The sequence below is a fragment of the Homalodisca vitripennis genome, chromosome 1, assembly GCF_021130785.1.
Source record: "Homalodisca vitripennis isolate AUS2020 chromosome 1, UT_GWSS_2.1, whole genome shotgun sequence".
Lineage (NCBI taxonomy): Eukaryota > Metazoa > Arthropoda > Insecta > Hemiptera > Cicadellidae > Homalodisca > Homalodisca vitripennis.
Window position 1 is genome coordinate 157,582,102 of NC_060207.1, and position 26,906 is coordinate 157,609,007.

The 26,906-nt window shown below is 33.5% G+C and overlaps 1 protein-coding gene across 1 annotated transcript in view; it reads right to left on the reverse strand.

Annotated features, from left to right (window-relative positions):
- Positions 1-12,617, reverse strand: part of LOC124374657 — a 285,377-nt gene extending 272,760 nt beyond the window's left edge. The window contains exon 1 of the mRNA XM_046832836.1: positions 12,552-12,617. Coding sequence (XP_046688792.1) covers positions 12,552-12,585 — 34 coding nt within the window. The 5' untranslated portion in view covers positions 12,586-12,617. The remainder of the gene's footprint in view (positions 1-12,551) is intronic.
- Between the last annotated feature and the right edge of the window lie 14,289 nt (positions 12,618-26,906).

A 26,906-nucleotide genomic window follows, 5' to 3' on the forward strand; every position in this document is an offset into this window, starting at 1 on the left:
CTTTGGAAGGGTTCTCCATTAAAATATACATAAAACCATAATAATGTAATTTGTTTTTATTTTATGTTAAATATTTTTACACAGTAGAAATAATTATGTAGTTAAAAATGCAAAATGCAAGATTTTTGTGCAATTAGGAAAACAACGTTTATTTGACCTCCTTTCGCTCAGCGTTACCCAAAATATTGGTCTATTACAAGAAAATCCCAAGCAATCATCTAGTTACAGGAACGAACATGCCTATGTGTTAAAATGATCAAATAAAGGCATAAGACGGTGAAATTTGACCATTTATAAGTAGTAGCGTGGGCAGTCAAGGTTATGGAAGGTCCTGAACAGAGAATTATTTCATAGTTAAAATGGACAAAGGCCACAATACTGCTGACATATTTAATATTTAGTTATTTATATGTGTATATGAATATACTATAACAAATTATAGTTGTTTTTTTTTATTTAGAATGATAATTTTTAAAACAGTCAGTAATTTTTTCTGTAAATGTTGTAAATAAATGTGTTATTAAATTATGTTTGAATGATACCCTAACACCTAAAACCGTATTAGTTAAGGATTCTAAATATTTCACCCCTTCCTACCTATGCTGCCCAGTGCTATGTATTTATATCTATCTCATGTTAGATCTCTTTTTAAAACTCTTGCACAACTTTGAATTTTAAAAATTATAAGTGTATTATTAAATTGCTCTATTAAATTGCTCGCTGTGATTGAAACTTATTTTTATAATTCAAACATTACATTTATTTTATCTATATAATATGAGTATACTAAAGTGGGGGTGTGTGTGTTTTGTATGTTCGATAATTAACTGTACAGACCATAGCGCTAAGGTTTTAAATTTACAAAAAATATTGAAGATTGTCATTGTACAGTGAAATACCTGTTTTTAAATCTGTCATAGAGACACGAAATGTGAAAAATAATACGTTATAATCAAGACAAACGTAGAATCTTATGATAAACACTACTTTCAAGACTAGAAGTATAAAAGAATAAAAACAGAAGAAGAAATAAATATTAAATTAACATTAATACATTTTAAGCATACATGTTAATTTTTTACCAAATTAAAACTTACTAATCAAATTAATGATGTAAAGAGTTGGTTAATTGAGTCACTTGCCATCTTCACAAAACAAGTTTTTACATCCATTAATATAAATATCCCTACACTCATATGACCACACACTTACAATAAGCAATACTCTATAAATTAATTGAAGACGGTTTTTGGTGTTGCATTGATATTTTCTAAACTACCCAACAGATTTTGATACGATCTTCACTCATACCACATTATAAATGCTTTCACTAAGAAAGAAAGATATGCAAATTGCGTGTGAAGCCGCAGGTAATTGCTAGTGCTTAATAAAAACCAATGCTTATGGCGTATTTGAGCCGTAATTTACTGATGCCCCGGCCTATAATAAGCAAACTGCCAGCGAGTTGCGTACATCAGCAGAGTGGCACTATGAAAACTAATGCTCATGATGGTATTCTGAGCCGTAATATACTGGTGTCCCGGCCTATCACTAGCAAACTGCCAGCGAGTTGCTCAGATCAGCAGAGTGGCACTATTAAAACCAAAGTTGATAACAATAGTCTGAGCCGTAATATACTGATGTCCCGGCCTATCACTAGCAAACTGCCAGCGAGTTGCGTACATCAGCAGAGTGGCACTATGAAAACTAATGCTCATGATGGTATTCTGAGCCGTAATATACTGGTGTCCCGGCCTATCACTAGCAAAACTGCCAGCGAGTTGCGTACATCAGCAGAGTGGCACTATGAAAACTAATGCTTATGATGGTATTCTGAGCCGTAATATACTGGTGTCCCGGCCTATCACTAGCAAACTGCCAGCGAGTTGCGTACATCAGCAGAGTGGCACTATGAAAACTAATGCTCATGATGGTATTCTGAGCCGTAATATACTGGTGTCCCGGCCTATCACTAGCAAACTGCCAGCGAGTTGCGTACATCAGCAGAGTGGCACTATGAAAACTAATGCTCATGATGGTATTCTGAGCCGTAATATACTGGTGTCCCGGCCTATCACTAGCAAACTGCCAGCGAGTTGCGTACATCAGCAGAGTGGCACTATGAAAACTAATGCTCATGATGGTATTCTGAGCCGTAATATACTGGTGTCCCGGCCTATCACTAGCAAACTGCCAGCGAGTTGCTTAGATCACCAGAGTGGCACTGTTAAAACCAAAGCTGATAACAATATTCTGAGCCGTAATATATACTGATGTCCCGGCCTATCACTAGCAAACTGCCAGCGAGTTGCTTAGATCACCAGAGTGGCACTGTTAAAACCAAAGCTGATAACAATATTCTGAGCCGTAATATACTGATGTCCCGGCCTATCACTAGCAAACTGCCAGCGAGTTGCTCAGATCAGCAGAGTGGCACTATTAAAACCAAAGTTGATAACAATATTCTGAGCCGTAATATACTGGTGTCCCGGCCTATCACTAGCAAACTGCCAGCGAGTTGCTTAGATCACCAGAGTGGCACTGTTAAAACCAAAGCTGATAACAATATTCTGAGCCGTAATACACTGATGTCCCGGCCTATCACTAGCAAAACTGCCAGCGAGTTGCTTAGATCACCAGAGTGGCACTGTTAAAAACCAAAGCTGATAACAATATTCTGAGCCGTAATATACTGATGTCCCGGCCTATCACTAGCAAACTGCCAGCGAGTTGCTTAGATCACCAGAGTGGCACTGTTAAAACCAAAGCTGATAACAATATTCTGAGCCGTAATATACTGATGTCCCGGCCTATCACTAGCAAACTGCCAGCGAGTTGCTCAGATCAGCAGAGTGGCACTGTTAAAACCAAAGCTGATAACAATATCCTGAGCCGTAATATACTGATGTCCCGGCCTATCACTAGCAAACTGCCAGCGAGTTGCTTAGATCACCAGAGTGGCACTGTTAAAACCAAAGCTGATAACAATATTCTGAGCCGTAATATACTGATGTCCCGGCCTATCACTAGCAAACTGCCAGCGAGTTGCTTAGATCACCAGAGTGGCACTGTTAAAACCAAAGCTGATAACAATATTCTGAGCCGTAATATACTGATGTCCCGGCCTATCACTAGCAAACTGCCAGCGAGTTGCTTAGATCACCAGAGTGGCACTGTTAAAACCAAAGCTGATAACAATATTCTGAGCCGTAATATACTGGTGTCCCGGCCTATCACTAGCAAACTGCCAGCGAGTTGCTCAGATCAGCAGAGTGGCACTATTAAAACCAAAGCTGATAACAATATTCTGAGCCGTAATATACTGATGTCCCGGCCTATCACTAGCAAACTGCCAGCGAGTTGCTCAGATCAGCAGAGTGGCACTATTAAAACCAAAGCTGATAACAATATTCTGAGCCGTAATATACTGATGTCCCGGCCTATCACTAGCAAACTGCCAGCGAGTTGCTCAGATCAGCAGAGTGGCACTATGAAAACCAAAGCTGATAACAATATTCTGAGCCGTAATATACTGATGTCCCGGCCTATCACTAGCAAACTGCCAGCGAGTTGCTCAGATCAGCAGAGTGGCACTGTTAAAACCAAAGCTGATAACAATATTCTGAGCCGTAATATACTGATGTCCCGGCCTATCACTAGCAAACTGCCAGCGAGTTGCTCAGATCAGCAGAGTGGCACTATTAAAACCAAAGCTGATAACAATATTCTGAGCCGTAATATACTGATGTCCCGGCCTATCACTAGCAAACTGCCAGCGAGTTGCTCAGATCAGCAGAGTGGCACTATTAAAACCAAAGCTGATAACAATATTCTGAGCCGTAATATACTGATGTCCCGGCCTATCACTAGCAAACTGCCAGCGAGTTGCTCAGATCAGCAGAGTGGCACTATTAAAACCAAAGCTGATAACAATATTCTGAGCCGTAATATACTGATGTCCCGGCCTATCACTAGCAAACTGCCAGCGAGTTGCTCAGATCAGCAGAGTGGCACTATTAAAACCAAAGCTGATAACAATATTCTGAGCCGTAATATACTGATGTCCCGGCCTATCACTAGCAAACTGCCAGCGAGTTGCTCAGATCAGCAGAGTGGTACTATTAAAACCAAAGCTGATAACAATATTCTGAGCCGTAATATACTGATGTCCCGGCCTATCACTAGCAAACTGCCAGCGAGTTGCTCAGATCAGCAGAGTGGCACTATTAAAACCAAAGCTGATAACAATATTCTGAGCCGTAATATACTGATGTCCCGGCCTATCACTAGCAACTGCCAGTAAAATCGTACAGACCAGCGAAACGGCACTAAAACAGTCGTACGGTGAGGCCTAGAGTTAGTATTCAAACGTAGGCCTACGTTTATCAGTAACTCGGGGGTAACGAGTTAGATGTACTTTAGTAGTACTGTACAAGAGCATTTCACAATGGAGTTGATAAATGAAATGTTAAAAACATTATCACTTCTGAGAGATTTGTAACTTGGATGTCAATATTTTAAAAAAAAAAACATTGTTTCCTGTCTACTTCTATGTGGTTTACTAGTAAAACAATACTTCTATTCCTCGGAATTTAACGAGAAGAATATAATGCAGTGGTTGTTTCCTTAAACTTAATACCGATACCGTATTACACTTTACATAATAGGACATTTTCTTAAAAAACTTATTTAATGTAAGCTTTACATACTTTAACCCGTTATTTTAACCACATGAAATATTTTGATAACATTGGTTTAAAAATATAATTAAAATCTAAAAACAAAACCAAATAATAAGTGTTACTACTATTTTTAGTGTCTTATACAGTAGGGTGGTAAAAGGTTACGATTAAATAGGCCAGTAATAGTTCAACTCCTTCAGCTCTGTATCTTATTAGGCGACGGTAAAAACCACGCTATCTGGAGAGGCAGGTGAGATATATAAGTAAATACTATTGCTATATACTGGTTGTCTTAAAAGTCCCACCCTCCCCCTACCAATTAACTTTTTTATGAATAAAGATGAAGTGATTTACTTTAGGGGTTGTTTATATGACTAACTGAGGAGTTTTTACGTGTGAAAATTCTTTACTCCCCCCCCCCCCCTCTTAAAAAGACATTTTGGGGCAAGTTCAAATTTTATAACAGTAACCCCTAGCAAAGATAGTATAAAAAGAGAAATAATAGCGCAAACAAGAGATCTCTAATGTTGCTATATCTATAAATTTGGTGGCCAATTGAAGTTTGAATTTTTCATAAAACGCCAACAGTTTACATTACATTTAAAGTTATTGTAAGGCATATGAAACATTCACTGGATAGTTATTTTGAGAACTTAGGAGATAAAATAATAAAACAAGTTATTACAAGAATCAACAGACATACACAACCATGATTAACGAACGTTGTCTGAAATATTTCGGTGAAGTATTTTATGATTAAAAAGTGAAAATTTGTTGGTTTTCATAGGAGTAGTGCTCATCACCACAGTTCTTTTTATCTACAGCTCAAGTATTCCTGGTGAAGAAAAAGACTGGAGAAGGGGGGCTCCTTATCAATGCGGTACAAAATTTATCGGTAAGGATTAAGCTTTTAAAGTTATTGAAAAGCTAGATGTGAAAACTAAACACAAACGTGTAACAGTGATACATTTCCGCACAATATCAGAATGATAACCTTTTATACATCTTCTGTAACCAGTTTCAGGGGCTTAGATACATATCCTACCTCAATATACAAGTAACTGCACTCACTGTAATACATCTATCTTTAATATGTGTTAAACCGACAAGCATGACTGCAACATAACATTTCTTCGCAAACGCCTGTTACATATCTCATGTAGAGATGAGATATAGGTTGACGCAACGGTAAAAGGTCTCGTACAAGGCTCAGTATTTAAGCTTTATAGTTTTGTAATAAAGCCACCACTGTATTTTTTGGCGTAAGCAAAATACTTGTAGCAAAATTACCAAATATTAATACAAGGTATTTGTACGTTAGCTATCGGAATAGCTATTAATAAAGGAATAAACAATCCATTACAAACTTCCTCGACTGTTCCAAGGTCTTGAGCAGTGTGAATCGTACTTTAGAGCGGTAAAAGCTTTTACGCCAACCGCGTTTGTCGGGATGCTCTCAGATGTTCAAGATAAGTTGCTTTCAAAAGAAAAGCTTTGAAATGGTTTGGTTTCAAAGGTAATGTAACATTTCGGTTAAGAATATGCTTAAGTTATCATACCAGGTATTATACAAGTTGTGACTTGTTTGAAATTCTATATTGCCTTTATAATAATTTAAAACCTTTTATCACTCATAGAAAATTTTAAATTTTGGAAACTTGAGAAAATTTAGAAAATTACCTTGACAAAACAAAATAAATATATCCAAAACTTATGAAAGACTAAAACTTAACGCGTAGATATAACAGAATGATATACTGATTTTATCGCAAAGGTATTTACAATACACAAATATTTGTGAAATACCTTATCATGACCTGTGAAATAAGAATCTTTACTACGAAATTTTGTTGGGTTTTTTGTAAGTAATTTTAATGACAAATTAATTGTTTAATTTAAGTAATTATTTATAATTGTTTAAAAACATATTTAGAAAAAGGAGTGAAATAACTGATAACAGGAAAACTAATAAGAAACATTTCAGAATAAAATATACCTTTTTGAGCTAGTAATAATAGTAGACACACAATTAAAATGTTGTATCCCTTAACTACCAAAAGACTGCAATACGTATTTGCCTTGGTTTGCATGGAAATTATATATCAAACATCTATTTTAACAGCCGACTGTAAAATGACTAAGTTTTTCTCCATAAGAACAATGCTAAACCTCATGCAGTGTCAAAACCTTATTTTTAGTCATAGAGATATGAGAGATATCTCGTTTGAAAGATATAAATTAAAACCCCTTCAAACGCTTTTGGGGTTTTCGATATAAATGTGTTAATTGTGCGTGAAATACCGGCGTAATTTATTTTACTGTAGAGAAAGAAATGCTTCGTTTATTTATTATTAATAAAAAGAGAGCGCATATGACTCTTTACCCCAGTATTACTGACAAACTTTAAGTAAGCCTCAGAATACGATTTTTAATCAGTGCTAGCATTATTTCGCTAATGCTCGTTTATAGGCCGGGACATCGTTATACTCGTATTACAGCGTCAAATATTGGCATGAGATAAAAGTTAGTTTGATATGTTCATAGAAAGGTAATAGATGTTCCATAAATATTATTAAGAATATTATGTAATTATTGGTATCATCTTATCGGTTAACTACAAATCAACTGTAACTTATACCTGTAAATACGTAAACGTATTATGATCAAAAATTTCTATAGTGAAATATAGAAATGTATTAAAATCTCCACCGTTTACGGCCTAAGAAGGCGTTTTAATTACATGAAGTAAAATTTGGGAAGAACAATTACTTGTGAGAAAAGGAATAAATAACAAAGCTATTTTATGTGATTCAAACCAACTGTTTTTAATTATACATTTGTTTATAATATTAATTATAAATTTAAAAGTTTTGGATGTCGTCATTTGGTTCTTGGGTATATATATATATATATATATATATATATATATATATATATATATATATATATATATATATATAAATCCCGTTTGACGTATATTGTTTCAAAATATATATTTTTCAAGAGACTTTATGTAGATGTGGTATATACTATTTTATACTGGATTCTGTGGTATAACAATGTTTCAGGTACAAATTACGTGTTATTGAGTTTTAAAAATATTAAGGACTAAAAAGGTTCTTTTGGAAATATCTAACCAGATTACTTTAACATGATTTTAGTGGAATTTTGTTTATTTATTAAATGTTTGTTTACACTTAAAGTATAATCTATATACAGTTACCGTTTTGACCATACTGTTATGCATGTACATTGGCTATATAACACCCAAGTTTAAATAAAAAGCCTTTATCAGACAATCAATTAACCAAAAACTCGTTAAAAAACATAAAAACTTATGTTAATTTAGTGTTTTTTTAATTAAAATAAATTAAAATCACTTTATTTAAATGCCAAATACGGTCTTTATGTATTTTGTGAGCCAATATGTTGAACCAATACACTACAATAGCGCTTACTCATACATGGCGCTACATGCTATGGATAGGTATTTACATAGAGCCTAATTTTTTTAGAGGAATCCTATAACAAATATTGTAAATGATAACCAACTTTAGATTTATTTCAAGCTGAAACAGTAACTTATTTCTTCCATGCTAAACATGTAAAAGTTACAATACTACATAGATCGTACAGTTGTTTTTAGAGCGTACATGTTAGATCGTACATCTATCCATGAAATAGATGTATCAAAACTGAAGAGGGTTGATTTCTTAATATAAGGCACCGAGAAGTGGTTTATCAGGGCCGTGGTGAAACAGCTTCCTCGCCGTTCCAGACATTTTATTCAAGCCGTCGCCAGGTAATTGGATGCCAACTGAATTCTTTCAAAACTCTTAGAGATCTTAATCAGTTTCCAGGCAAATTCTCATTCTGTTTTACATAACATCAATTTCCAGGGCTGTTTTCTTTCTCACTGGAACCAATTTTCACTTTAACCGAGTAATAAACTATGTTCTATTACGTAAAACATAGTTGTTTAATACACACTTAGTATTATTCATCAATCCTGTTTAAATTAAACGCGAACGATGTGCATTAATTTGTGGACTGAGGGAGTTAGTTTATTTTTTATTTGTGTTTTTGTTCTATTAGCAATGTACTCTTCTTTTACATGTATGAACTTTCAAATTTTCTTTGACATAAAAAATAATAAAATAAATACACTTAAAAACTATTAGATTAAATTGTAATTCTGCAAAAGCATTAAAAAAAGCAAAAAATTTCTACTACTAGTATATTGAATCTTCTATATTCCTTTCAATTTGATTTGAGAACAAAAGCCCAGAAGGAATTTGCTAAAACTGAAGTACGACTGACTGACTACCTTTGCTTATTATCCACGACAACCGGTCCAAGGACTAATAATTTGTTTGTTGAAATATTTCAGATACTTTCAAATAAAATAAAAACTGATATTTATGTGATTTCAGTATTTAATCTAAATTATAAAAATACTTTATTCTATATGTAAATTACAGTGGGGAGATTTTTCTAACTATTATTATGAATTAAAACATGTGGAGCTCACATAACTTTATAACGTTGTTTTGATGTTCTTAAAACAGCATTATTAGTGTGTTTAAGCTGTCATTCAATCACTTCTGATTTTTGAAGGTCTATTAACATAACCCCTGCACATAACATCCACTGTGTCAGTCATAACTTCTCTCTTCGAGGAAACCTTTTTCCTCATCTTACTTACACCCTTACATAAAACGTGTACTTTTGTTTAACACTGTTATAAGTATTCATCAACACGATGTATGAACAGCACCATTGCAGCCCACCTCTTCTAATCATGGTACTTTGTAAGTTGTAATCTATTATAGCTATTCCTTAGATTTATGAAAAGTAAAATAGATTTCCCAGCGACAACCATAGTCGAAAATTAAGCCTAACTAAAATTTTAAAACTAATGTTTTTTCATTACATGCTGTATTGAATAATCTAAGCAAATTTTGCAGGATTATCACTTAATTTTTACTCTTCTACTATTAATTTTAGTTATTTTATAAATGAAATTCTAAGTCCAAGCACAACAATTTTTTAATTTTTCTTTATTCAAAGTGGATTTGTGTTTATAAGTCACAAACGTATAAGTTTTGTAACTAATTCATTGCTTAACTTGAAGTGAAATAAGAATCATAAAATACACTACATAGTACATATCCGCGACGAAAACTGTTTCCTATAGATTATCTAAACTGATACGAACAACTTACGAATGTACATTCTAGTTAAAAAAATATTATATTATATATTTTACCAAAATGCTCTTAAGTACTTAGATATGTACTTAGAACCCTTCAAAATATGAAAATATAAGTTTGATTCATATTACCTGTGTCACCCAATAGAATTAAAATTATATCGGTCGCAAAAGGATCTGCCAATGGTCCCTTTCTTTAATTTCCCACTTGGATAATTATGCTGGCAGTTCCTGGATGTGGAAGTGGGGGCTCGAGTCTTTAACTAATATTTCTCGGAACTAATACAGTCTATTACAGCTAAGATTACTAAAATAAAATTAACTTCTATTGTTAAGATAAAATCTTAGATGTGTAGGCAATTTTTTATCAATAATCTCAAAAATTTCGTTGTTGTATTCTTTGATCTCGCTTAGAAAGACATGTATTGTTTTGAAATACATCTTTCACGTCTATAACACGCCCAGTAAGTTCAGAAGTATAAAACTAAAATCTTATAAAATTAATAATTTTTGGAATTTAAACCATTTTAACACGAGTATAACTTTCTTAACCAAAGTGACTTAAGAAACTCACTTTCGTTAAGAATGATTACATTTATGATATGTATACTATACACAATTGTAGTTATGCTGCGTTTTTAATTTTATAACTAAAACTCGCATGTATGTCATATATTTATATTGTTAATTGTTTATACTGATACTTGCCTTCTCATGAAACGTTTAAACAGAACTGTATATACGTATATTGATTGGACAAGCCCACTGCTGAACCACCGAAATGTAGGTCTGAGTAATTGGTAGACTCGGGACATGTTGAAGTGACAGGACTATAACGATTGAGCCATCCAATTAATGTCAGCCCGAGGGTGGAGGCTTCATGTATAGTTCTTTGTCGTCATATCATATATAATATTATATCGCTTAACCATCCTTGTAGGCTACTAATAACTTTAATACGACTACTAGCTAGAATGTTTGTACCGTGAGGATGCTTTTTATCCATATTTTCAATGGCATTATTTTGCCTTGGAATATATTATTAATAAAATAAAAAATAATAACACTATTCGTGGTCAATATACTACACCGTTATTGAAATTATAAATTTAATAAATAATTTATAAATCTAAGTAACAAGTTATGTAGAGCCTTAAATAATCTAATTCGAATGACACTTTAAACAGAACTTTATTATACATTTAAGTAGCTATTCAAAGCCTAGAATAATAACTTTAATATGTTTGGGCTGAAACAAATTTAGCTACAATCCTATAACAGCAATTATGATTTTTAAACAACATTTCGCAGCGAGCTATTTTTATCGTTATTACTTAAAATTAATAAATAGATTCTATTTATATGTTACTCCAAAAAAACATATACAGTATCGTGATAAAATAATTTCTTAATACATCGTGTTTTACAAGATCAAAAAATGTACAAAGTCTTGATATTAGAAGAAATACTGTATAAACAATTTACAAATATTAATATACTGTATAGTTTGTCATGTTGGTGTATTTTATAATAAAAAGCCCTTTAAGTGTGACAGCAGCCGAAGATCGCTAATACAATACAAATAGAGTTCTACGAAATGTAATTCTCTCACTTTAAGGGTGGGGGATCGGAGGGTAAAACAATACTAATTTATATAGCATCATTAAGGAACATAAGTTACTATTACTCTAAAGTATTTGTTTTAGATATATTGATTGTGTAACAAATAACAAATCATGTAAAAACAGTAGCTTATTTCATGGATATTAAAATGTCAAATATGGACACCATTTCTGCTGCTAGTTAAAGTATTGAAGTATTTTGAAACTTAAAACAAATACTTCTAGGGTTATGTATTGTAGCTTACAAAAATGTATATACAACGAAAAAGAATCTATTAGGTGCTTATAGTTTCAATTTTACTATAAAAAACTATAAGTTAAAATCCATTTTTAGTTACTTTTCGTTTTGGTTTTCTCACTGTATTTCCTTTTCGGTCTCCTCTGTGGTTAAGGTTTAATCAAATTCTACTGTGTGCGAGGTGTGAAAATTGTCATGAGTGTAAAGATTTTCACTTACACAAAATGTTTGCACCATTTCTATACGTCAGTGTTGTGGCGACAATCGGTGCTAAACTCGATGTAACAGCATATTCATGGTGCCACGGTGGGGGGGGGGGGGTGAGGAGAAGTGAGAGAAACGCGAGCTGACTAATTGACACTCAGGAGTGTCACACGATGTCAAGAATTGTTGAGGCTATTTTATAACACGATATATCATTACTTTATACTTATATCACTGAATTATTTTTTAGATTTAAACTGTTGTATGGTAAATATATCAATATTAACCGGTTCCTGTCTATACATTGTTTCTATCGTCAGGAATAGAAATTACGGTCACTGATTATCTAAGATATTACTACACAACTATGTTATAACTTAATACAAAATGGTTAAATTATTAATGTAATAATTAAACATCAATACATTGTATAAATATTTTTTTATACATGATATTAACACAGAACTTTATTATTATTTATAGATCAAACAAAACAAAAAGTAGTGACCATTTTATGTTTACAGATGTATGTAGAAACATCTGTAATTGTATACGAGGGGTATTACACTGGGGTGTGGAGGTATTACACTCACCTTGGTAGTGAGAAGGGCGAGTCGATCCGGTCATGAGCAGCAACCCTCACAGCGCCACCACCCGGCACAGACTGACAGGAGAACCACCCCCACCACCGCCCACACCCCCTCCACCCTCACACCTGAGAGCTGTCTGTCCGTCTGTCGCCTCGCGTAGCCTCTCTTGGTCAATCGGCGCCAGCTGTGGGTCCCTGGGCCACTAAATAATGTATTGTCGAGATATACACGTTCTAGTTCGATCGTTATGAGTTCGCTCGCTCTCTTTGACGACCGAAGGCATTATTATGCTTATCGGTATTTGATCGTTATCAGACATGAAGACTCGTTTTTCCATTCAAAGTAAGACTAATATAATGGTCTACAGTATCCCCTTAAGTCACAACGACAGATTCTGAAATGACAGCATTTTCTTCGCAATCTCAACATTTCCAAGATAATATGTGACTACAAAGGTGGCCTGAATGTTTTTTTATGGAGATGTTAATGCTGTTTTAAGAAGATCCTACTTTACAAACCATGGACGCCAGTACAACTGGCCCACTAAAATATATCAAAAGTATAAAACTTACTCAAAATGTCAAAATTTCTAAATGTTAACAAATTCAAAAGTTAAAAAATACTCCTAAAGTATCCTGAAACTGAACTTGTTTAAGTTTGCGTCCAGCCTCTCTTATGGCAGAATTTCGTGTAGGATCTATTTTAATAGTGCTTTCAATTGAAATCGTTTATTGCAGAAACCACATAACCAACATTTTTTGAATTTTAGGGAAATAAAAAAAAACCTAATTTCTAAAAAAGTAACAAACATTTCAATTTAGTAAGTTTTCATTGCTAACTACCAAGGTATTCAAAGTCGTGGATGTCGATCTTAATCATCAGGTTGATATGCCACTTAAAAAAAAAAATTTTTTTAATTGTTTCACTTATGGTGTTTCTGCAATAAAAGCTGTTTTTGTAAATCAAATTATAATTTGGTTCCTAATTTTCTGACAGATTTGCAGGTTTTGGCACAATGGAAAACAAAAAAATGGTTAAGACACTTTATTCAAAGATAGAACTCATTAACAAGTATAAAAACATGAAAATATATACATTTTTCGGACTTAACCTACTCGTCATCTTCATTGGACCTCTCTATCATTTCGGCATCTGTTGTTGGCCATTGTAACAAAGCATTGTAGAAGTCTTCATACCCTGTGGTATAGTTGGTCAACTTTGTGATGTTAGTGAGCTTTGCCTTTTAAATAGGTACCTGTAACCAAGAAATCAACTTGTTGATTCACCAAAAATAAGTTGTGACTGGCTAGCATATTTAAAAAAAACAAAAATTGTATACGCTGTTGATATTATTTTTATTAACTAATAACATTATGTTCATTATTATTGTAAAACAAAAATAACTTCATTGTTTTCTTTTAATTGTTCCAAATAAAATTTTAGGAATTAAAAAAATGTCTTACTTGTCGTTGAGGGTAGGCAACTGTAGTTGGTAGCTCCGGTGGTTAGTTACATTTCAGGAGGGTGAATGTGGACCACCAACAAATCACCACACAGTACACCACTGACAACAGACAGGAAGTGAAGAGCACATGGCAACAAGAAAAGACACGGCTGCCAACATCGCTCAACACAAAAAATAAATTTACCCCGAATTTGTTGCAGAAACGCCACAACTGCAGTCACTTGAGGGGTTTCTGCACTAAACGAAAGATTTGATGCCCAGTTTAAAGCCTTTAGGATGGTTGCAGTTGTGTGATTTCTGCACCAAACAATGTATTTCAATTTGTACATTATTAATATACTAAAAAGTCAAAATCGAAAGAAATGTTGGTTATGGGGTTTCTGAAATAAACGATTCAATTATAATATGGCCAAGGAACTCGATTTCTCCACAGGCAAACCTTACCTTATTCGGGTTTACTGTTAACCCATTTTTGTATAACCTGCCTATGACATATCTTACCTGTTCAAGGTGATCGTCCAATTTTCTGGCATATACTGGTATATCATCTATGTAATTTATTGCATAATTAAATGTTATATCCTTCAATACCTTGTTAAGTAGCGATGACGTAACTCCTGATCACACGTGTAAACCATGGGGTACTTATTGAAACTCGTAACACTCAAACGACGTTACAAATTCTGTTAGGTGCATACTCTTCTCACTCAGCCCTAGTCGCTAGAAACTATTAATTATGTCTATTTTTGTAAAGTACTGTCCTTACTTTTCAGCTTGGAGTAGTTTAATTTCTTGATTGGTCGGTACCAGGCTTACTCAATTACACACTTGGTCTAATTACCTTTTGTTCTATTACAACATTCAAAATTTGTCTCAGTTCCATGATCTACGTGGAGAGGGGGGTACGCCTTTAATTTCACAGGTTCCGTATTAGTCATCTCCACGTCAATCTCAAAGGCTTTGTCAATACTATTAGTAAAACATTAAAAAAACATTCCATTGCTGATACTCATTCACAGTTTTTAATATTTTATCCTTGACTTTGGTACACCTCACTATAATTTCATGACTCATGTTGGTTCTTATTCCGTTGTTCTTGAAAAAACGGAATAATTTTATATAACTTAAACTTGAAATAACACGATTGATCTTGTATGTTAATCATCAAATCGGTCGCCTTCATAATGTCAATCTGCAAAATAAAAGGTCAGGATAACTTCTCAGCAACAGTAAAATTACCTTCCAAGACAATTACCCCTTTTTAATTTCATGTAAACGTTTTCCCAAGATAATAATCTCACAATCATTTACCGTGGCAGATTTAATTGTAGTGGGCACCAACTTACACACCCGACTTGTTTTCATTAACTCGTACATATCTGTACTTACTAACGACAGCCAATAATAATGAGTGATGAGTAGTAGCAGTAAGGACACCAATCCTACCTGCTTAGCTCTAGCTGTGTTTACATATCTCGCGACCGGCACAGATAACGATCCTTTCCACTGACGTATCTACCATTGCTTGCACCCTGGGTTTCCGAGACTAACTGTTGTTTTGGCACTCCCCTATTAAGAAGTTTTTTTTTGGAAACTCTCGGTTTTAGAAACTTTATTGTTGACTGCTTGATATTGTTTCCTTCTGGTAACAATACTTCGCTAGATGACCTGTTTTATTACAAACAAAACACCTCATCTACGCTTTGCTATTGTGAGGTTGTGTTGACAATTAGTTTTGGGTTTAAGTTTACCTGTGGCTTGAAGATGTTTGCATTTCTTGTATGCTGGGAACTGGATCTCTGCGGCTGGAATTCAGCGTGGAACTTATTCTCTTATAATTTACATTCGTGAATACACAGCTTTTCAAGATCGGCAAAAGTTCGTGGGTTGGCACAGAATACAAGTCTAGCTCTCACTTGTGGGAAACTTCCAAATAATCTCCGTTAGCTCCTCCTCGGAATAACGGCATAGTTACAGCCTAGCATTTTGCTTTACATTGTGAATGTAGCAACTTAACCTCTCATTGGTCCTCTGATGCCTGCTTATTAAGTCCTGCTTCAACTTCTCTCGGTGTTCAATACGTAGTCCATAATTGACCTTTTCAACTCACTAAAACTATTACAACTCACCTTTAGCTGCAACAACTTATTTTGTAAACGCTCTTTTACATATCCAAGGGTAATATTTACAATTTCACCAAATAAGCTCAATGCAGTCATTTTCATTATGATTTCCAAATAGCTTAACAATTCACCTACATTCTATCTGTAGACCTGAACAGTTTCAGGTAACGTTCTATTGGATTTGGCAACTTCGTAAATATAGCATAATTACAAATCTTAAATTTGGAATTTCTTTATAATTATAAAACATGTTAAAGTTGTTTGAATCTTGAAATGCTTGAATGTCTATATTGCCTCTTGTTCTCGTACTTTCTCGTAACACTGTTGTACCGTTAGTATTTCAATTTTTTGTACATTTATATGTTGTTATGTCATTTGCGGTTCCACTCAGAAGTCCCGCAGCATAATGGGGGTGTAATAGGTATATCCTTTTTAAACTGCTTACCAAGCACTCCTCAGAGATAAAATATATACTAGTTTAAACTTTCTGTTTGATAGGTAGCCTATTGAAAGATCAAATGTCAATAACCTTGATTCGTTTGATCTTTACATTATTTATTATTGTAAATGCACGGGAAACGTCGAGTGGTATATTATCGTTTGCACCTGTAAGTAAGGCTGATGTACTGTAGGGAACAGGGAAGCGGAGTAGGCTCGAGCGAATTCCTTGCACTAGTCATTCCAAAAACATGCCGTTATGCCCCACCCCAGTGTAGACTCGTTGTCGCACTTTATTAATTTGCCTTATTTAACTTAAGAGTATCGTGTTAGTCGTTGTTAACAGTGTACTCCTGTGTAGTTAATCCTGTGCATTATTTAATCATCACTCGTAATTTAAGAATTGACGTAGTTTATTGATCATTATCGTACATTTAGCATATGTGTAGTGTCTATTTAAATATATTCTTATTATTTAACTAAATTTCATAATTTATGGTACCCATTACAAGGCAGCCTACTCTTTTGTATTTGTGTTATCAATACTTTTTTAATGCGTGTAGTTTATACATATGAAATAAATTGATAAGTACAAAAGTAACAATATAATTAATATTACTAAACAACGGTACAGTAATATTAAAATAATTACCAACATTAGCATTACAATAGTCTAATAGACATACATAAAAAAGAACAATGTCTGAAACCGTATGGTTTATAATAATATACAAACTTAAAATTGTTCCAATTTAAGAACGTATGCAGGCAAATTATAATGGTTTGTCGTAAGTAAAAATTAAATACATAACGTTATTTTATTAAAAAAACGTAAGTAAATTATTCTTAGTTTAGCATGCCCAATGTTTTTAGAAATGCATGAAAAGTTATTAACAGCGAGTCCTGAGAGGAGGAGGATACATTCCTCCTGCTACTACACTCGTGAACTCCATATAGTATTGCACGATTTTCTAGGGTTACTTTGAACGCGGACGGAGCTGGTTGTATACCTCTATGTTTTCTAAAGAATACTTTACCACCGTCTGTTATAGTAGGAATTTTAAATTCTTTTTTGAATACTTCTGTTTTCCCCGATATTTTGAAATACGCTTTGGTTCGCCCATTGAATAAAACATCTAACCCTTAAATTCCTTCTGAACCCCTGATTTACGAAGTATACGATTACGAAATCCCTTAAAAACGTAGATCACAAACAGTTTTACCTCAATAATATAATATTTTAACCAAATTCCAATCAGGATTGAGGTCTAACCACAGTAGCACTATCGACTTATTGGAAATTTACGTATGATATCAGATTGGTATTGATCCATCTAATACTTTTTGACTTGCCTAAATCCTTATACAGCGTATACCGTACCTTTCTCTTCATCATATAAAACAAGTATAATTACTTCGGTGGTTGTGAGAACTGGGTCGAGTCTTGCCTTACAGGACGTAAGCATTATGTGAAGGAAGTGGATAAAATGTCTGACAGGAAATTTTGTACGAAAACGTACCACAAGGCTCTGCCCTTTGGACCCCTTCCGTTCTCACTGAACATAAATGATATACTATAGGCGCGAATAGGTAACTCAAAGCTGATAAACCGTTTTAACCTTAATACCGCACCGAAACTAAAACCACATTTGTGGACTAAATTACCAAAATACACTGAATAGTCTTGTAACTTGCTATGAGTACAAGCAATGGACTGACCATGTTACGATAACATGAAAAGAGGTCTTTGCTGGCATGTGTAAATTAAATGAGTTTACTTTGTAATAGCCATTTAACATTTAAGTGATGCTGGTTAAGACACTTATATTTCCATTACTGTGACGTCGTGATCAGTGATTTGACTGTTGAGCAATCGGACAGGCTGCAGCGTGCTCGGAATTACTGTTTTAGCTTTATTTTAAATCTTAGACGTCATGAGTACGTTTTCACAATTATTCCATCAGTTATCATCAGTCATGAAATTTCAAGAACTACGCAAATCCCATACTTCTTTTTATTCTACACTCAATTTATTAACATAAACACTCCTATTTATCTGTTCAATTATTTCAATTTATCTCGGAAATTAGTGAACTATTTAACAAGAAGAGAAGCCACTTATCAATTCTAATTCATATATAAATAATTTTAATAGGTGGTTTATCGTTTAAACTTGCCGCCTTTGAAATGCTCTCCGTATATTAGAAGTACTGAGGGTCGTGCGTGCTTCGGGGTGAGGGCAGGGACTTGCTACTGGAGGGCTTGTGGTGGTGATGGGTGGTGGTACTTGCGGCGTGTGCTACAACGGGTGATTTTTTTTTCTTCTCTTTCTTTTCTCCTTTATATCGATAAGTTTATTGCTGTACCCCTCATTAAGAATTATATTATTATGTTCGTCATTTAGTTTTATACAAACTAATTATTTTTGTTTAATTTTATCATAGGTATTGTAATGTAAAAAAATGTTTTGTATTCAATTATTTCTATTTTCTGTATTTCATGTGAGGTTGAGTGGTAAAGAGGCCTTGACAGCCCTAACTCCGCCTCGTCAGTAAAGTCATTTTATTTAAATAGTCAGTAATCGACGGTGGCGCTTTGAAAAAAAGAGGGGAAGCAGTAATTCATAACCTATTTTTTTATTTTAAAATTTAGATTACAAATAACTATTAAAATATTACTTTTATTTGTCTAACGGATTAAAATAGACTCTTGTATATTTTCCTCCCCGTTCAAACTTATTGTTCTATTACCATCTGATTTTTTAAGTACACATGACACATTTTTTTCATTTACAGTACAAGCAAAATAGAAAAATATTACAGAAAATCAATAACTATAAATCAGATTTAAAAGTTTGTTACTAAAAATCACGTTCAAAAACCTTACACAAGTGATTTTTTATAGCTTATTTACATTATAATATTTTAACCATATAACCGTCTACAAAAAACCTTATCCAAGCAATCGAATTTTCTACCCGAAATATCACTGCAGATATAAACAATTTTTACATAACTGATAAAGTAGTATTAAATGTAGGAAACGTTCCGCAAATCAATATTTAAACAACATAACATGGTCGTATTCTATAACGGTGCTGTCGGCGCTGTGAGTGTGAAATTAAATCAAAGCGAATTCACATGTCACAATATTAAATTACGAGTCTTTCAACCAAACAATAAGAGGAACTATTACGTTGTTGCATTATGATAATACTACATAACAAAATTATTGTGACTAATTTATCATCTTATAGTATTGTGCTTGAGATAATACATATAGTATTTCACATCTTATCATATTATGATATTATATACAGTATCATAGAATAAATTTATTAAATATATTTAGATCTTGAATGTGAAACCACCTCCTCACTCTCATGCTCTGGTTTGAAGTAGAAGCGCGGTTAGAATCCTAAAAGAGACTATTTCTATGTCAAAAGAAGGAAAGTTTACGTTTTCATGGCAAGGGTAAAAGAAGAAAACACAATGTGTTTAAAAAAAATTGTATTAAAAGAGTAAAAGTAACATGAACTCACTTGACTAATACCTATCATCAAACATCAGAACAGGTTTAAAAATACGTTTAACACATCCATATGAAAAAATAAAAGACCAAAGGTGGCGCAAAGACAAAAAAGGGCTTCAACTTGTATAAAAGAAAATCTACAAAGTAACACAACTATGGTGGGAAGGATTTATGACATGCGAAATATTGAGTTTACCTCCATTTCGCAGTACACTAAAATATTGGTTCAAACATCTAAGTGCGCTTGACCTCAGCAACATTAGCTTTGGTGTCTCTGATGTTGAAACAATCTAATTCGAAAACAACTAAGGGCTCATTAAGTTGTCGAAAATACGAGAGTTTAACAAAAACAGGTTTTTGAACAGTTAAAATGTCAAACAATCAATTAAACGTGCACAAAAATCTGACAATAATTCAAAATAAACATACTAGACAAGTTAGTTTATGGAGATGAGTAACGTTTTTCTTTCCACCAAATTCCAATGAAGGAAAATACAGACGTAAAAAGATAGTTAAAAATTCAGTAGGTAACTAGCTGTACGATATCTAGATTACTAATTATTAATTATTATAAATTAGCTCACCGCTGGAATGATGAATTACAATGAAAAATGTTTACTTGACCCTGCTTTTTTATGCATTAATTAAAAAATAGCATAAATATTAACGCGCGCGCGCGCACGCACACACACAATACATGTATAAGGCATGTATAATAATATTAACTCATTTTAAACGAATTTCTTATAAATCTGTTAGGTCCATTAGTCATTTTACATTAATGTTTATAAGCCATGCATGAAGAGGTTTTAATGGTTTTGTTGTAAAATCAACTGTCATTTTCAGATTTAGTACATAATTATATTTAGTATTGAGTGTTACTTCTGTGTAACAATGTCTGTATGACTGGCATGTCTGATACAAAGCCTATTGTGAAAGACCTCTCAGAGTTCAGAAGAAAGTCTGTATGACGCTACACAGAATCCGAACGAGTTGCTCAATAACTTAATATTGTCTTGGATTTCGGAGAAGACATTCGAAATAAACGAGATTTTTGAATATGAAGTTTCAGCATGTTTTAATTTGGAAACAGCTATTAATTATAATTATAATAAATAATAACAGTTCTTTTGGTGCAGTAGGACTTTAAACATTATATTGCAAGCGTCATTGTAACATATATAAAGACCAAGTATTATTCCGTGAATGAACTATGTTAATGGCCTTAACAATAAAATTAAAACCACCAAAGATATTTATATATCAATAGTTCTAGTTTCTGCGGAGAATGTCCCATGGACTAGGTAGGACTGAATTATAGAGAGTCCGTATAAAACATTATTGTAAAATATTTTACAGCGTAAACATGAGGTAGTAGGGCTTCCTAGGCTCGGTTTTACCGGTAAAGGTTGGAAAAGAGCTAGCCTTCCCTTTTTCCAGGTGACTTCATTGAGATTTTCCCCGTTATCCCGTCTCATGGGATCTCAACAGGAACGCCCAACCTTACCCATCCTGTGAATCAGCCCAAATGTCGTTTTAGGACTAAATCCAATAAGGGGGTTCCTTTCCTTGTTGTCTTAAGTGAACAAACACTTTGTTTCGAGGATAATGTTTTCATGTTTAACACTCAGCCCCGTCGGTCTATGTTAACCTGTAAATGTGTACCCATCCGGACCGGCCAAAATCACGTGGATTTGAGCAGTTATGGGAACTGATTCATTGAAACCATCAACATTTTGACCTATTTTAAACGGTTCTCAAGAAAGTTTATCAGTTGCAATATATTGTATACTAACAATCCATCTGCACCCACGGTAGCCAGTAGTGGGAAATGTTGTTGGATGGAGAACAATGTTTCTTCTGCACTTTTAAAGTAATTTTTGACAAGGTTGAAACTAACTAATGATGACTACAAATATGTAAATTCAAACTATTCTCAGTGGATGTCACACTGGACCACATCACATTGTACTTACACGCACAGATATTTTAAAATTTACTTTCGACAATGATTTATCTTTCAAAACTATCGTAATTAATGGACGGCCTGATACCACTAATTGTTTAAAAAGTAAATTCAGCAAATAATAAAACACCAAGTCAGCAAGGGTTGTCCAGTTAGCTCAATAAATCCTTGTCAAACACTAATCATCAAACAGCGGCCGCCAGGCTCCATCCAATTAAACAATTACGTAGTGGCGCGGACACGCAGGTTCGCTGATAACATCGTTGCGCCGCGCCGCGCAGCACTGAGATAACAAACATGGCGGTAATTGGAGTGGATTTGACCCGGCCGCTGGCACTTACTGTCAGCTGATAGCCTTTGATTGAGAGGAACGCCTACCATGTGATGCATATGTGTATATTATAACCTGGTACAACCCATCATATCATGTCACTGATTGTGTGAAGAAAAGCGTTTGAACTTTCAGATTAGGTTGTGTAACATCAAAGACTTGATAATATAATCAAAATATATAATCACCTTGTAACATTCTGCAATTTTTGGACCTCTCTATAGCAGATTCAGCGGCCCTCACGGTCTGGGGTTTAAAAGTGCCGAACTACTACAAATAACCTGTTTGGTGGAGTGAGTGACGATTGCTTGATATTTTTAAAGAATTGTTGTACATCGGTTATTGTCCTTCGGTTATTGTCAATACGTTGGAACATGTAAACCTGGCTTAGTCCATAATTTGAATCCTGTTTTTGTTTTCAGTTTAGAAATATGCTACTTTCAAATTTTAATATAAAAAATAACCTTACAGCAAAACAGACAGATAAATATATAAAGTAAGTTTTGACGAAGGTTGTTATGATCAGTATACAGCAATATTACAGTTATGTATTAGTACTGTTTCTACTTTACTGATGTATTCACCTCCCTAAGGAAAGCCCCAACAAGTTGCTTATAATCTGCTAACTTCATGTGACTTTATATAATGAAACAAACAGTTTTGTAACGAACTCTTTAATATTTTCCAAATGGAAAGTATAGAACATTAAATGTTATATTATGCTCAGACAAACATAACACTTAAAAGTCAAATGTTTCTACAATTTTTTTATTTTACATTAATAAATAACCTTTTTTATATGATAAGTTACATGTATGTAATCAAAACAGGAGATTCTTAGGTTACACAACGTACTGTATGATGACAGTCCATCACTTTTAGAGACTCTTAAATTGTGGTATGGTAAGAGAGACTAATTGATGGTACGCAGGCAGACTTTATTGATGGAGTATTAAAAAATAAAATAGTGATTGTGAGTTTAACTGTTTTCCTAGAACTTCTAGGTTTGTATCCTGCCTTTTAAATAATATTATTTACTTCAACATTTCCTGAGAGATCTTACATTACAGATGTTATAAGGAGAAAAATAACTCAATTATATTTAAAACAGTTGCTTCCATTCTAAAAATAATAAAATATAATAAATAAATAATAAAACCATGTACAGTATAATAATTGAAAAACTGTAAAAATAAAATGTACCAACCTCTGTCACAATCTGGTGGCGAGCAGGTGGTGTAATCGGTTTTCGGTTTAAATTATTTTTTCATCAAAGGAAATTCTCATAGCCCTTTTCTGTCAGCACGATGTATAGAACATTCATTCCACGAGGACGATTTTAAATATTGTTTAGAGGTATATTGTGATTCAGTCTAAAATTAAACTATTGAAGATAACGTATATTGAAGATATCCACACACATAAAAGATGAAATGAAAAATGTCATTATTAAAGAGATGGAATTTGAGCTGTATTCAAAAGATAACTTATATTTCATTTGTGAAAGATAACATTTTCTTAAATAAGATTTCACAATACAAATTTAGTTTGACGAAGTTATGAATTATTAACACATGTCCTCAAGATATAATTAGATACATACTGTAAAAATCACATATTTATCTCTAGTCGATTTTATTTATGCCTCTGTACAAAATTGCGCAACTTCCTACTTTAATTGCATGTAATTATTTCCCAATTTTTATTTCTTTATGGAAGTTATTTGATATGACTATGACTTTGAGATAAAAAAATCTTAACTAAAATGCTATTGCGCCACCAATAAGACCTGTAACTTAGCGACAGTCAGCACCACTCCAGTCTAATCGAGGACTCCGTAAGTTCGTGTTTCCACCGCAATGAGTTGTTCCAGTGCTTTAAGTATATCCAAGTTTCCAATTGGGTTTCGTTAAATTGTTTACAACTAGGCCTATAAATTTTTAGTCGGTTTCATGTTTCGGTCACGACACAGCCTTAAGTATGTAGAATCTTTATTTTGAAGTTATAGTCACAATAGAATTTAAAGATAATTAGGATATATTTTAAAAGTAAATTGTTATGGAAATTTCAAATTGAAGAAATAATTACAAATTACAACATTTATTATTTTAATATACGCAAATTTCAATTGCTTCAAGGACAAAAAATTTGATATTACAAATTTGTAACTGATAATTTTATTTAAGGATTAAAAAAAAGGACGTGATTGTTTCGATGCTTAACACTTCCACAACAACACAAATAATAAAGAAAGAATCCACGGTTTTGTTTTTAGAACAAATATTCCTTAGCTGTTATGAGAGTAAACACATCAAATACACTTGTGCTTGATCTCAATGGGTGGATGTATGAAGAGTATGCTCCAGTTTGTTCAGTCGGAGTAGGACTTCGGGGTGTTTTAGTTAAACGCTGCACTCAGTTAACACTCCAACTAAAAGTTTACCGAGTTTGAAGCGATCAAGATTGTCAAGTTTGTCGACGAGATGAAGACTTCACAATTAAACTAAACCGAATCTGTCAGCTAAATGGAGATGCTTGACGGCTTCGCGGATATAGTACATCCCTACGTCACTATCATGTTTTAATTGATTTGTAACATTTCAACTAATTTCTTTTCGTCTGGCCCGAAATAATCCCAAATGAAAAAGCAGCACATTTTGTATAATATAATATACTGTATACTACCATATTCTCTGATCTTATTTTGTTGATTGTATCTGTATGCATTGATAACGCTAATTACTTGTTCAATACTGTAAGTCAACCGTATGTACCAGTACGATGAATTTACTAAATAAATAAGTATTTTTCTCCTTCAAAATTAAAGGTGACGTTTGATTAATTCCAATTTTGCTCTATACCTTTCAAAGTTATATAACAATTAAAATTATTTAAAATGTAGTCTTATATAAAAATTTGTAATACTATGATCATAGAATCTATTAATGGATTAACTTAAGTCACCGAATGTTAAGTAAAATACTCCATTGCCATGACGTTAAGTAGGTAACATTTTTAACTTTTAACTGTACAAGGTAGAAAGGAAATAATAGATTTCCCAATTAATAAGTTTGGACCAAAACTGTACTTGATTTTGAGGAAATGTAAATGTTCAGTAGTTCTTCCTTAGTCTTAATATGACAATTTGGAAAGTACTGTGATATAGCGACTTACAAATAAAAATAAAGTTTACAAAATCCAGTTACATTAAAAAGAGTACCTACATAAAAAATATATGGATACAAATATTAAAATATGAATCTATATTTGGTCATTTTAACCTATCTGATGCACTCTCGTTTCACAATCAATTCCCATTTGATCCCCACCAAAACTGGTAGGGCCGATCATAGATTTCTACTTTATAGGAAATTTATCAATCGACATCGTAAAAATTGTTGTATGCACGTACATGTAATTTAGCTCTCGACTCTCAGGTTGTGATTGGTGCATTTGTACAACCGTACTGTATATTCTTTCTCCCTTTGTAGCACCCGATAAACAGTTGGCGTGACTTTGCCAAATGTTATCGTGTTGTAGGCTGCATACTAATCACTAACAAGTCCTTCAAACCTGTCAGGATTTAGTAGTTTTGAAATGTTCCAATTTAACTTCTTGTCACAACTTTTGATCATTTTAATGTACTCAATATTAAAATCGACAAAATATTATTATTTGTATTTTTGAAAGGATTTTAAAATGACGAGACTGGTAAGTATATGAGATCCCGGCTAACCACATGCGTGGTAATGCGGCCATACCGATGTTTGTTTATAGCTGTCAGTATTGATTCCTGACTTCACGGACCTGTCAGTCTGTGCTATTGTGTATGTGTGTAGGGCATGGAGGTTCTACACGCGTATTCTTCAAATTCTCTGAAAAAAAAACAAACAAATACAAAATAAAATGTTTTATGGAACAGAATAATAGATGTTTTATAAGTGTTTTTATCGAATATCAAAGCTGTGTTCAACATACGCGTATATTATAAGATACTCAGAACTACACTTGAATCAAAGGGTTTATAATTATGTATTATTATAGTACGTTTAAATATCAGTTCATAGTCTTCGACATCTAAGTTACACATCCAATTCCTTCACACACATTCACGCGTCACACCAAAGTAATGTGGTTTTTTTGGGGAGGGAGGGGGTAAAATTACAGAATGCCGATAAGGAAATTAAAAGTACAAGTTTTAACCTTGGAGGCACTCGTTAATAATTTACTTCTCACAAGGAAAGTGTATCGCCACAACTCCACCCTTTCCTCAAACAGAAAGGTTTGATGTTAATTTGCTTTTCCTCAATATTTTATAAATATTATTTTTATATATAAATATATATTGCAGATTAGGTCGACTACGAAAACAATGATGCTTGTATAACTCAGAAGTGCTGATCAGAACGGATAAAATTTCTAAACGTAAGCTATAATCCAAATTAATTCTTATTCGTATTATAGAAAAGGAGTGGCTATCTTTACCTTCACAACAGATTTTGTC